The sequence below is a fragment of the Hyla sarda genome, chromosome 8, assembly GCF_029499605.1.
Source record: "Hyla sarda isolate aHylSar1 chromosome 8, aHylSar1.hap1, whole genome shotgun sequence".
NCBI classification, from domain to species: domain Eukaryota; kingdom Metazoa; phylum Chordata; class Amphibia; order Anura; family Hylidae; genus Hyla; species Hyla sarda.
The window spans coordinates 25800076-25812608 of record NC_079196.1 but is presented as its reverse complement, the minus strand read 5'-3'; the positions used below and the strand labels follow the sequence as shown (position 1 = coordinate 25812608).

The window sequence follows — 12533 nt, the reverse complement described above, 5'->3', positions numbered from 1 at the left end:
CTCTCTCCTGGCTTTTACCAGGGAGGCTAGATCTGACAACCTGGTCTCTTGCAGATACAAAATGTCGGCTTCAACTCGGCCGAGAAAATCAAAGGCTGCAAATCTAGCCATATCAGACTTAATGCTGGCACAGTTAATGGATGCCAGCGTCAATGGGGTGAGTGCCGCCATCCTGAGTGATCGAGTTGGATGGCCTATCCCCTTTACCTCTTACCCTTCTTCTTCCCCCCTTCCCCATCAGAAGAAGACCCCCTTTCCTTCTTTTTAGACCTCTTTAGGGATGCTGACATATCCATCCCACGATCCTCATCTCCTGACCCAGGGGCCACCTGCCCTCCCAAGGAAGTTACCTCAGAAGGAACAGGCTCAGCACCTCCCAGAGGTTCCTCCGCCTCTGAACAAAGACTCTCAGCCTCCCCCTCCAAAGAAAGGGAAGAGTCCTTGCCAAGGGCCCGATACCTATTGGATAAAACGATCAGAGGGGGGTTGGTCAGGTTTTTCCCAGGCACTTGGCCTGCAACACCGGAGGAGGAAGATGATGCCCTGAGTACCCTCTGGCCCTGCCTCCTTCTGCCGCACTTTTGTTTTTCCTTTTGCCCTTTCCCATCTTCCTCATCCAACTTGAGAGGAACTTGAGGAAATGGCCCTATTTGCCTCCTCTTTACGAAGTTTCCTTATCTCTTCACCTAACTCAGCGTCCCCAAGAGCCTCAGCTGTCTTCTCTGAGCCAGCGTCGGGAGCAGGATCCCGGACTACACCTTCTACCAGGGAACTTTCAAGATCCCTGCTCCTTCTGCACCTCTCCTCCCTCCTAAGCTTAGAGGGGCTCTTGTTCTTAACTTTCTTCATTGGCTCTAGTGCCCCTTCTCCTCTGCTGGTCCCCACCCCAGATGAGGCAACCTCACTGCTCTCCCCATCCCGGGTGGTCACAGCATTGGAGAATGAGCGGGGACACCGGCTAAATGGGTGACCAAGGTCACCACACAGGTTACAGCGAATCCGGCCACAGGTGGCAGCCAGATGACCCTCCGCACCGCACAATGCGCACATCTGCTTAGTGCAGTTTGCGCTAAAGTGTGTGGGATCACCACACTTGTGGCACAGCTTCGGCTGTCCCTGGTAAAAGACTTGGATCCTATCGCGGCCGAGAAAGGCAGCTGATGGAATGTGTGCGACAGTGTTACCTGAACGGCGGAGGCGGACGGAAAACGTCCAGGCTCCAGACCAAATGCCATGTTCATCCAGATTTTTCTTGGGGACGTCCGTCACCTCCCCATACCTGCTCAGCCAGGTCATGATGTCATAGCAAGAAAGAGACTCGTTACGTGTCAGAACGGTCATTTTCTTGACAAAACTCTGGCGGGATACCGCCTTCACAGCGAAATCCTGCCAGACAGGCTCGTCCTTCACCAGTGCATGATTAGACCAAAAGAGCTCAAGCCCTTCTGGCTTCACAAAACTGATATCGAACTCAGAGGTACCGAAGGGGTGGATCAGAGCAAAGATGTCATTAGCCCTGAATCCCATCTGGAAAAGAAGCTCCACAACTTTTGCCCTAGAAGGGCATGCATCACCGCCTCTCCATACCAGACGGGCCACATTCCTCCGACCACGCTCCTGCCCGCTTGTTGGAAGGGACCAGACCACCTCCCCATTATGCTCTCGGAATGCCCCAAGTCCATGTCTTTCTATCCAAAAAGACAAGTCAACCTCCTCTACCTGGAGCGTTCTTTCCCCTCTCGTTAAAGCCTCCAGGAGGCGCTGTTGCAAGTTACCTTCCCCTGGATTAAGAGATGAGGATCCCCTGGGACCCCCAGCAGCGACATTAGCATAACTCCTTATTGGAGCAGTCGCCGCCGGGGGGGCAGCCGGACCGACACCACTCCCCCCAGAAACAACATTAGAGGCAGTAACATTATACATAACACTTGTGCCTGTCCCCTCCTGCCTAGCTGCACTGGACTGGCCGGGATATAATCTTGCTGGCTTTATGATGCCGGGCTTTACACTTGCATCATTGGCTTCATTGGGCACACTCAACCTTGCAGCAGTCTTCCCTTTAGGAATATCGGAAGAAGCTGCTTTGTCGCATACTTTGCCCTCGGCCTCCGCCAATACCTCGGCTTCAATTTCTTTAACTGCTACTAACATTGCATGGGTTGTATCACGTCCATGTTCCTGTGGTACCAGTCCTCCACCGCCAGCTCCACCCACAGCAGCCCCACCACAGCGCCACAACTCAAAAGAGCCAGACACCGCTGACTGGGCCGCCGAGAATGGCGCTCCGGTTCCAGACACCTGGACACTCCCCCCTTTGCCTGCAGAGGAGTGCCCCGCAGTGCCAGACCTGTTCTGGGAGCTGCCCTCTCCCTTGTCTTTATAATTGCCCGGCCGCCCGAGCTCCATACCAACCTCTGCCACCTGGACACTCCCCCCCTCACCTGCAGAGGAGTGCCCCGCAATGCCAATATCCCCTAACTGGGGACATGCTACCTTGTCCGCAACACTGTCCGGCCCCTTGGCCGTATCTTTGCAGGTGCTGGCCCCGCTACGATGACAAGCGAGGTCAGCGCTTTCCCCCATCTTTACTGTATTATCCCCGGTGTTCTGGCCCCGCTCCACATTTGCAGAAGGGGGGACAGGCAGATTACCAGGGTCTGCACCCTGAACTGACTTTGCAGCCGGCCCAGGGTGCACAAAAGGAACATAAATCAGGCTTACTTGCTCAGATGTTTTTTTCTGTCTTTTCTTCTTCTTTTTTATTATTTGTTCCTCTCCAAGGTCGTCGCCAAAACTAAAATTATCCAAATGCATGGGGGACTCCATCTTTACAATTTGTGCCAGCAGGGCGCCACCACAACCCTCCTCCTCCTCGCCAGCACTCTCGCACGATGAAGGTGGTAATGCCACTTGTCCTGCAGGTAGACTTGCTTGGGACATGTTCACACCCTGCATTGGCTGCGGCTTGGCTTCCACAGCTTCCCCACTTGCCAGCACCTTAGCCTCTTCAGCCTCCATTTCTTGGACCTCATCCTCACTACTGCTCTCATCTGCTGAACAATCACCCCCAATCTCCTTTTCTTTTACTGGGGATTTCATCCTGGAGGAGCGATCCTCATTAAGAAGTTTCTCCCTAAATAAATCGCTCCCCTCCAGGACAGCCATTCTCCTCAGCTCAGTCTCCTCCAGCTCCAGCCTCAAGGACTTAACCCTTGCAGAGTACTCTGGTTTCTTCCGCTTGGTAGTTGTGCTCACCTGATACTTGGCAAACTTTAGCTCCTCTCTCAGCTCCCTCAGCTTCTTCCCAAGGAGTTCGTACTCACCAATCTTGGCAGCAAGTCTGGAGCTGTATGTCGCCATAGACTCCTTGGGTCTTCTCTGGCCCCACTGCTCCACAACCTGGCTCTTGGAGGAGCTCTTCTGTGCTGCAGAGACCTTCTTTAAACTTGTCTTGCTTGCAGGCTTTTCTTCCTGGCTGAGAGTCTTGCGGCTTCCAACCATTGCTGGAGGGACAGAATCCACATCGCTGCGGACCCTGCCAGATCTTCTAACCCCTCCAGCCGGGGCACTGGCTGGTAGCTTTCCCTCTACACCCCTCGCCAGCCTGGACCGAGGAGCGGAGGTCAGGGGATTCATGCTGATGGCTCCCCCAGGAATCTGCCACCTTCCTGGGAAAGCAGGTGAAAAATCAGCCTATCTCCTCTGGAAGTCTGGAGTCTCAGGAGCTCAGCAACAGACACACCTAGTGACCAAACCCTCCAGAGCTGTACTCACTATTCTGCTGGTGAGGTCACTGTGTATATACATTACCTTACTTATCTTGTACTGATCCTGAGTTATTTCCTGTATTATACTCCAGAGCTGTACTCACTATTCTGCTGGTGAGGTCACTGTGTACATACATTACATTACATATCCTGTAATGATCCTGACCTATATCCTATATTATACTTCTGATCTGTACTCACTATTCTGCTGGTGGGGTCACTGTGTACATGCATTACATTACTTATCTGGTACTGATCCTGAGTTATATCCTGTATTATACTCCAGAGCTGTACTCACTATTCTGCTGGTGGGGTCACTGTGTACATACATTTCATTACTTATCCTGTACTGATCCTGAGTTATAACCTGTATTATACTCCAGAGCTGTACTCACTACTCTGCTGCTAGAGTCACTTCATACATACATTACTCATCCTGTACTGATCCTGAGTCGCATTCTGCTCCAGAGCTGCAGTCACTATTCTGCTTGTGAAGTCAGTGTGCTCATCCATTCTTTAAGCTTTTGCTCGCAAGCTGAACTCCCATCATGCCCTGACAGCTAAAGTCTGTCAGGTAGAGATGAACAAATCAATTTTAAAGAGATGAAATTTATTCAGATTTTCACAAAAAAAATTGATTTTGGTGGATCAAAAACAATTAGGATTTATTTTGGGAGAAATGCACAAAAAAAGTCAACTTCAATATGAGCAGTCAGAACAATTATTAGGGGGTTAGGTTAGGGACTCTAACCTTACTAAGTCTAATCCTAGCCCATAATTAGGGTTAGTAAGATTAGGGAGAGTTAGTAGGGCTATTGTTAGGATTACACTGTTGTGGTGTTACTGTGCTAGGCTACAATCCAATGAGACTTTAGGGCAGCCTGACTTATGAATTCACACTTTAATGAAATCTGGTGACCAATTTGGTCATATCAGACCCAATAACTAATTTGGAGCAATACACTTATCTCTACTATAAAAACATAATGGAAATTATAGTTTTGCAACAGGTGGAGAGCCATTTGCTGGAGAACGGTGCACTAAGAAATAAGGGTATCATAGAAATATGGACATCATGGACATTGTTGGTGTAGACATGTGGACATCATGGACATTGCTAGTTTACTGCTGTGGCAGACTTGAGCCATTCATTGAAAGATCATTAATGTGAATGGTCCCGATATGACACTGGGTCAAGTTAGACATGTTTTATGCCAGCAAAATTAGCTCTTTTTGGGTTGTGCCATTCCTAGCTCATTAAACAAGACAAATACATGCCTCAGGAGGCAGTTGTATTGGGGTCCAGAGGTGTTATCTGCACCTGGGCCCTAAAGTTTGGGCAAAGTCAAAAAGACCTTCTGTCCCATTTGAAAAGGACAGCATTATAAATGTAGATGTAGAAGAAAGGAATAACAGCGCTGCACTCACCCTTTCCAGTGATTAATTTCAGATCAATAAATATTCCATGTGATGGTCCAAGTACAGTGAGGTTCGTGGGGAGGACAGGAGAGAGAGAGCTCCAAAGAGCTCTTGCGGCAACGTTTCGTGGCAAAAAACGTTTGGTCACGCCTTGGTCACAAGGTCACAAGGCGCGACCAAGCGCTTTTTGCTGCGCTGTTATTCCTTTCTTCTACATTGTCGCATCTCAGTCTAAGTGCCACTGCACCAATCAAGTGTATAGTACAGTCATCCCCGACAACAAAGACTATTGCAAGACCTGGTGCCGAGCACCTTTTTCCTCTGTGTATACAGTATTATAAATGAGGCATCATATCTGTCAGCCTAGTTACAGACCCTCAAGATAGGGGACTCATCTTGTGGACCTTGTTACAGGGACTCAAGATACAGAACCCCTCAGGATACCAATAGTTAGTAAGACACGTACATGAATGAAGAAAATGCCCATAGAGCTTCTCCTTTATACTTACACAAACAGGAACAGGGATACAGAGACGACGGGGGTGTACAGACAAAGGCAAATGCACTTTCGGGCCTGCCGGCACTTCGCTGGGCCTATCAAGGCACGAGGAAGTGCCAGCAGGCGGGAAAGCACGCTTGCCTTTGTCTGTACACCCCTGTCGTCACTGTATCCCTGTTCCTGTTTGTGCAAGTATAAAGGAGAAGCTTTACGGGCATTTTCGTAAATATGCAATGAAGAAGAAGCTCTATGGAATCTTGGGAAAGAATTGTGTGATTCTTGAGCAGATTTTCCACATCATGCAGCATCCACTCCTATTCATTTTTCATTTGCCGCCATGTTTTTTGCTACAGTTACAGCCCATTTGCACCCTCCTCTATCATTTCCCAGGATGAGTTTCTGTATCTTTGATCTTTTTTTTCCATCATTCTGATCTAATGCGGAATAAAAGGTTCCTTTTTATTTATCCAACAGTTCTGTCAATGATTATATTACTTGACTGATGTACAAGAGCCCCTTTCCTGTCCTACTTATACATAAAAGTGATTGCAATCCTGCCGTCCCTCATAAATTAGAATACATTTTCTATTTTTACAGCCGAATTCAAGTGCCAGCCGGGGAGGTTTCAATGCGGTAGTGGACTTTGCGCGCTCCCGGCTTTTATCTGCGACGGAGAAAACGATTGTGGGGACAATTCCGATGAACTCAACTGTGGTAGGTGATTATGCAAAGCGAGCCGATGAAAAGGCGCTTGAATAGAGCCGCAGCTCCGCTGATTTCGTTTTAAGAGAAAAGTTGTTTATGATTTTGTCATTCTCTTTTCTTTTTTTAGACACCTACGCCTGTCTATCGGGTCAGTTCAAATGCACAAAGAAGCAGAAATGCATCCCCATAAATCTGCGCTGCAACGGCCAGAACGACTGCGGAGATGAAGAAGATGAGATTGATTGCCGTAAGTTACCCGTGATCATTATGCAAATGTGAGGAAGCAACGTATGAAATCAAGTAACTAAATAAGACTGTTAGTTTCCTCTTGTGACTTAACCAAGTCATAAATCAACTGGATATGTAGAAAGGAATCCTCATACATCCTGGATATTACTATAAGGGGGCTACAGGGGAGAGATTGTGCATTTAATGAGAATGGACCCTTTGTCTACATGAGTGTTTCCTAGCAGTGCTAAAACAAATTACCACCAAGTACTGCCAAGACTATGATTATGTTTCATATTGAGAGCACATGATACAGACAGTGCATCGTGGAAATAATGTATGACCCCCTGATTTCACATGCAAGTCAAGAACCTAGATTCTACATGATAGTTCACACCCAGCAATAACCTGCTGAAAGGGGTACTCCACTGCCCCTGCATTCTGAACATTTAGCTGGGTGCGGGCTGTGGGGTTGTGATGTCACGGCCAGGCCCCCATAGCGCAAGTCTATGGGAGGGGGTGTACGCCCCTTCCCATAGACTTGCATTGAGAGGGTGTGGTGGGATGTCACAAGGGGACGTGGTCACAGTGTCACAAACCTGCAGCTCGCACCCAGCTTTTGGAACTAAATGTTCTGAACGCTGGGGCAGTGGAGTACCCCTTTAGAGAAGAACTTCAATAACCATCATCTGTAATCATACATGTGAACCCGTATTTTCACAGATCGGGGCCCTTTTGATGTATTCTCTTCTAGGCCCCCTATTGGCACAATATGCTGGTGAGCACCAAAATTATTAATGGTCACCACTGTTCAGATCTTAGCTGGTTAAGAATGGTGCTGAGCAGTGATCACCCCCTTGACAATCTATGGACTGCAACTATGTAGTAGGCTTTAAAGGTAGTGGACACAACTACTCAATCCTCCACAGGTTGAGTGCCTGGGTTCAGGCCCAATTGAAAGAAATGGTAACCATCTCCTTGACAATCTATAGACTGCCACTATGTAAAATTGACTAAAAAGTTGATGTTCACTGCTGCTCAGATTCACTGCCCATTGGGAGCATTGGTGAACATTCCCTTGACAAGCCCCATACTGCAACTATTGAGCACCGAGCAGTGGTAAATCCAAGCTGACAGTCTTGCCTTTCATTAGCATATTGGGAGCCAAAACTAACCCAAAGAAAGCTAGTGAACAGGGATGAGGGAAGCTAAAAAAAAAAGTGCCCAAATCTGAGGTGTGGACATTCTTCTCCATGGACTCTGTCTGGTATGGCAATATTACAGTCCATGGACAAGAGTGGTGCAGGTTTGGTGACTCTATGCTGAACCTAAACATGTATTAGGGAGTTTTCTATAAGGAATCACTAACTGAATATATTATTATTATAAGATATAATCTAAAAAAAAAGAAGATTTCAGTAATGGGTAGGGGAAGCTGTAGAGTGGTGGTCTCCAACTTTTGACTCGTACAACCAATGGCTGAAGACCACTATTCATATTGTCTACTGGTGGTGTATGGCAGACCTGATGCACTATACATAGATTACATGGCAACATAAAAAGGGGTGACTCATGTCCTCGCTGCTGCAGTTCCAATATTAAAGTTGGTTTACTGCAGCTTTAATATTGGATTGGCACAAGGTTTCACCACCTTACCGATCTGAGATTGATGTCCTATCAGGAGGATGGGTCATCAATAAATTATGGCCAGATGACTTCGTTAAAGATGGATGGATAGATAGATAGATGGATAGATAGAAGAGATAGATAGATAAATAGATAGATAGACATGAGATAAATAGATAGATATTAGATAGATAGATAGAGGATAGGTAGATGGATATAAAGATAGATAGATAATTACTACATCCCCTTTTGCCACCTTAAAAAAAGTTTTTGAACAAGTATATGAATGGACCATATGTCTATTGAAATTCAGCCCCCTGCAGCATGAGTGCTTTCTGTAGTGAAATAGAAGGTGTTCTATACTTTAATTTTAGCTTAAAACAATTAGCCCTGAAGCTAGCACCCTTGTTTTTATATTTACAGCGTATTTTAAATGGTTACAAAAAAAGTTTGCATTACTTTTTTTGTGTCTAGTATTGTAGCTTATTCAAATGACAAGGTTGAGATGCAGTACCAGGCACATCCTGTGAATAAGTGTGGCGCCACTTCTGTATGAAAAAAGAAACTGGAAAACGCAAACCTACTCTAGCAATCACATCCAGCTGGACTAGACAGGATTGAGCGCTTAAATTGTCATCCAGGCAGATTCAGTCCTTCAAACGTCCTCCTCCACTATATGTAGGCACAAGGTGTGCTTTAAACCCTCCCTAAGCCCGCTTCAATTTATTACAATCCTCGCCTAAGCCTCCACACTAGAAAGGAAGAATCTATAAATTATTTAAAGTCCTAATCTTACCCAGATACATGTAAAGCTGCCCGGTTTTTCCCACCTACTCGAAATATACAGTGAGAACAATCCATATTTCAGTGTATGCCTAATGGAATTTTTTTTACCTTAACACCGGCTGCATACAAATCTGTGGAATATATCTGTTCTATATTAAAATGTTCACTTATTAAAATGGATGAATTCAACTTTTTTTTTTTTTCCACAGCCGAAAACAGCTGCTCTCCCGACCACTTCCAATGTAAAACTACAAAGCATTGTATATCTAAACTCTGGGTGTGTGATGAAGATGCCGACTGTGCGGACGGATCCGATGAAGCCAACTGCGGTGAGCATCAACTGCTGAGCACGTGTCTTACAGGCATATATACGGCAGACAGGGACCTTTTTTATCCAGAAAGCCTTTGATTCTGCGTTCAGCCCCTTCTCGGTTTTTCAGTTTTTCATGCTGCGGGACACGTTAATAAATATTATTGTTCATTTGTTAGACTGTGGTTAGCACAAAACAAAAAATATATAATAATGTGCAGCTCTAGGTGTGAGCATATCAGAAATGGGATCAACTCACTAAACAGTTTGGCCAAGTGCTGTCTAATATTGTGTTTCTCAACCAGGCTGCCAATAGCTGTCCGGACATGCTGGGAGTTGTAGTTTTGCCACAGCTGGAGGCACCTTGGTGTGACCTTAAACTAAACAGTCTAGGGAGGTCCTGCTGTTTTGCACATCTTTTCTAACTAAGTTACTTTGCAACATCTATGCTCAAATATTGGCAATATTAAGGCCACTCCCCTTCCCCTTTGGGTTACACCCACTTCCCTTTAAAGTGCAGACCATGTCAGCAAAATACGAGTAGATGAAGTACTAAATCTGTAGACACGGAAAAAGCCAGAAGTCAGAAACCGATAGGGCAGTGCAGTACAAAATTACAAACCAGAAGCAGAGTCAGGACAAGCAAGTGTCAAACAGTACAGTGAAGTACAAAGTCATCTGGCTAAGAAATGGTAGGATCACAAGCAAAGGTCAGGATGCACAAGACAAGAATTCTAGTGTGGGGTATGAACCACTATCATGGGTGCAGGATATAGTAACTGCAGATAATTTACACTGCAAATAATGGGCCTGGTGCTATCACCTTTTGATAGGAAAAATCACTAAGTAACAAATGGCCCTGCGAACCCATTGATTTCAGTGTGACCAGCTGGGGGAGAGAAAAATCAAACAGGTTAGATTTTAACTGATCAATTATTTTAGTATTGGCGAGATAGGCCTCCGCCAGAGATGACAGAAGCTTAATTTCCCCTCTCCCCTTTTACAGTCAGTGGGCGCCCATGCTGGGAGTTATAGTTTTTTCAACAGCTGGAGGCACACTGGTTGAGAAATGCTAACTTAGAGTGAACTCAAACTAGACACTCTAGGGAAGTGCTAAATTTTTCACAAGGGTTTAAGTCAACTAGAAGTTGGCTTACTTTTTCGCAAAAATAAATCTATACCCAAACATTGACAAAATGTAGGCCCCTTCCTCATTTGAGTTACACCTACTTCCCTTATAAGTCAGAAACAAAGAGGGCAGTGTAGTAAAAAATTGCACACCAGAAGCAGAATCAGGACAAGCAAGGTTTAAACCTAAAGTGCTGTAAAGTACAAAGTCAGCAGGCTAAGGGATAATCAGGTCACGAGCAAAGGTTAGAATACACAAGTAAGATGATAGAAGATACAATAAACAAGAACAGTAAAGTGGGGGTATGAACCACCATCACGGGCACAAGATATAGTAACTGCAGATAATTGACACTGGAAATGAGGGGCCTGGCACTCCTCTTGATAGGACAACTCGCTACATCACTAAGTGACAAATGGGCCTGCAAACCCATTGATTTTAACGTGACCAGCTGACTTTTCCCCATATTAGTGGAGAGAAGGATCGGACAGGTTGAATTTTACCTTGATCGATTCTTTTAGTCATGGTGAGAAAGGCCACCACCAGAGGTGACAGCAGCTTACTACCTTCCCCCCTTTTAGAACACAAGCTGAGCATTTATATGTATGGGGGCATTGTATAAGACAGGATTATTTAATTAACAATTATTTTGATGTATGTGCCCAGCAAGCTATAGACCTATAGACCCAAGATCTCCACAGATCAAGTGAGCATATACTCTAGTCAATATATCAGTTTTGTCATTTACTATGCTTTGCAATCTTTTTTTTAATTATCATTATTATTATTATTATTTGATGCTGATTTTATGTTCCCATAATTTATATTTTGTATTTGCCGGCATCCTGCTTTATATTGCCTAGATATTTAATAAGTGGGTGGATAACCCGATGGTGTCCTGTAGACAGGCGACTTCTTTCCACTAATACAGGGACCGAGAACAGGTTGATCAAAGATTCAGTGTGCCGGTTTATAAATATGCATCATCTATCCATCTCAGTAAGCCGCTATTCCAGGCTCAGCAGTGACTAGTTTTATGCACTTTGTAAGACTGGTTAAAGTAATTAGCTACCTACTGTGAAAAAAAACCCGGTAAGTGTAATTCATTACTTTGCTGAATGCATCTTCTGGCTCCACAATTAGAACAGAGTCAAAGGTCCGAGATGGTAATTAACAACTGCACAGTAAATTAACCTTTGTATCCCATTATATTGAAGACAAATGTAATCTCTTGTCACTTCCATATCTTACTAATGGAGGGAACAGATCAGATATTGATACCTGCAGCATCAAAAGAACAATTGCGGCATATGATGTGTCCTTCAATTAGTGTTTAATACACACATATATATATATATATATATATATATATATATATATATATGGAATAAATCACCTACTTTCACCATGGTGTGCTGCATCTATTCATTTTGATATATATATATATATATATATATATATATATATATATCAATTAGATGTTAAGTATAATTGGGCCATTGTTCCTTTCAGTTACAATAATGTATTCAAAGACGAAAGAATAAATGAACTATAGTCATACATGCTGTTACAATGAAAAATAATAGTGAGAATATGTAGAATTGCTATGGGGCTCAACCATAGATGGTCCCAGATGAATGGAGACAACATCTAGAGCAGCATTTTCCAACCAGTGTGACTCCAGCTGTTGCATGCTGGGAGTTGTAGTTTTGCCTGCAGCCGGAGGCACACTGGTTGAGAAACCTTGCCCTAGAGCAGGTGTGCACAACCTTTTTCTTGTCTGTCTGAATTGTCTTATTGTTCTTCCGCAAAAAAACTAAAATCCAAACCAATTTTTCATGTATTTTATTTATTTTTTATTATCATTTTACAGGACAATTTTAGGGAACATTAGCCTCAGAACTAGTTTTAGGAAATGAATGCCTCCAAAAAAAAAAAAAAGAATATATATATATATATATATATATATATATATATATATATATATGTGTGTGTGTGTGTGTGTGTGTGTGTGTGTGTGTGTGTATAAATGAGATCTTAAGTTTATTTTGGACCATTGTTCAC

General features: G+C 44.5%; 1 protein-coding gene across 7 annotated transcripts in view; it reads left to right on the top strand.

Moving 5' to 3' along the window:
• The window catches only part of LRP1B (LDL receptor related protein 1B), a 1569499-nt gene that overhangs the window by 1415231 nt on the left and 141735 nt on the right, over nt 1–12533 (top strand). For all 7 annotated transcript variants that reach the window (XM_056534716.1, XM_056534714.1, XM_056534720.1 and 4 more), the window contains 3 exons: nt 6283–6399; nt 6518–6637; nt 9240–9359. In XM_056534716.1, the coding sequence (XP_056390691.1) occupies nt 6283–6399; nt 6518–6637; nt 9240–9359 (357 nt within the window). The remainder of the gene's footprint in view (nt 1–6282; nt 6400–6517; nt 6638–9239; nt 9360–12533) is intronic.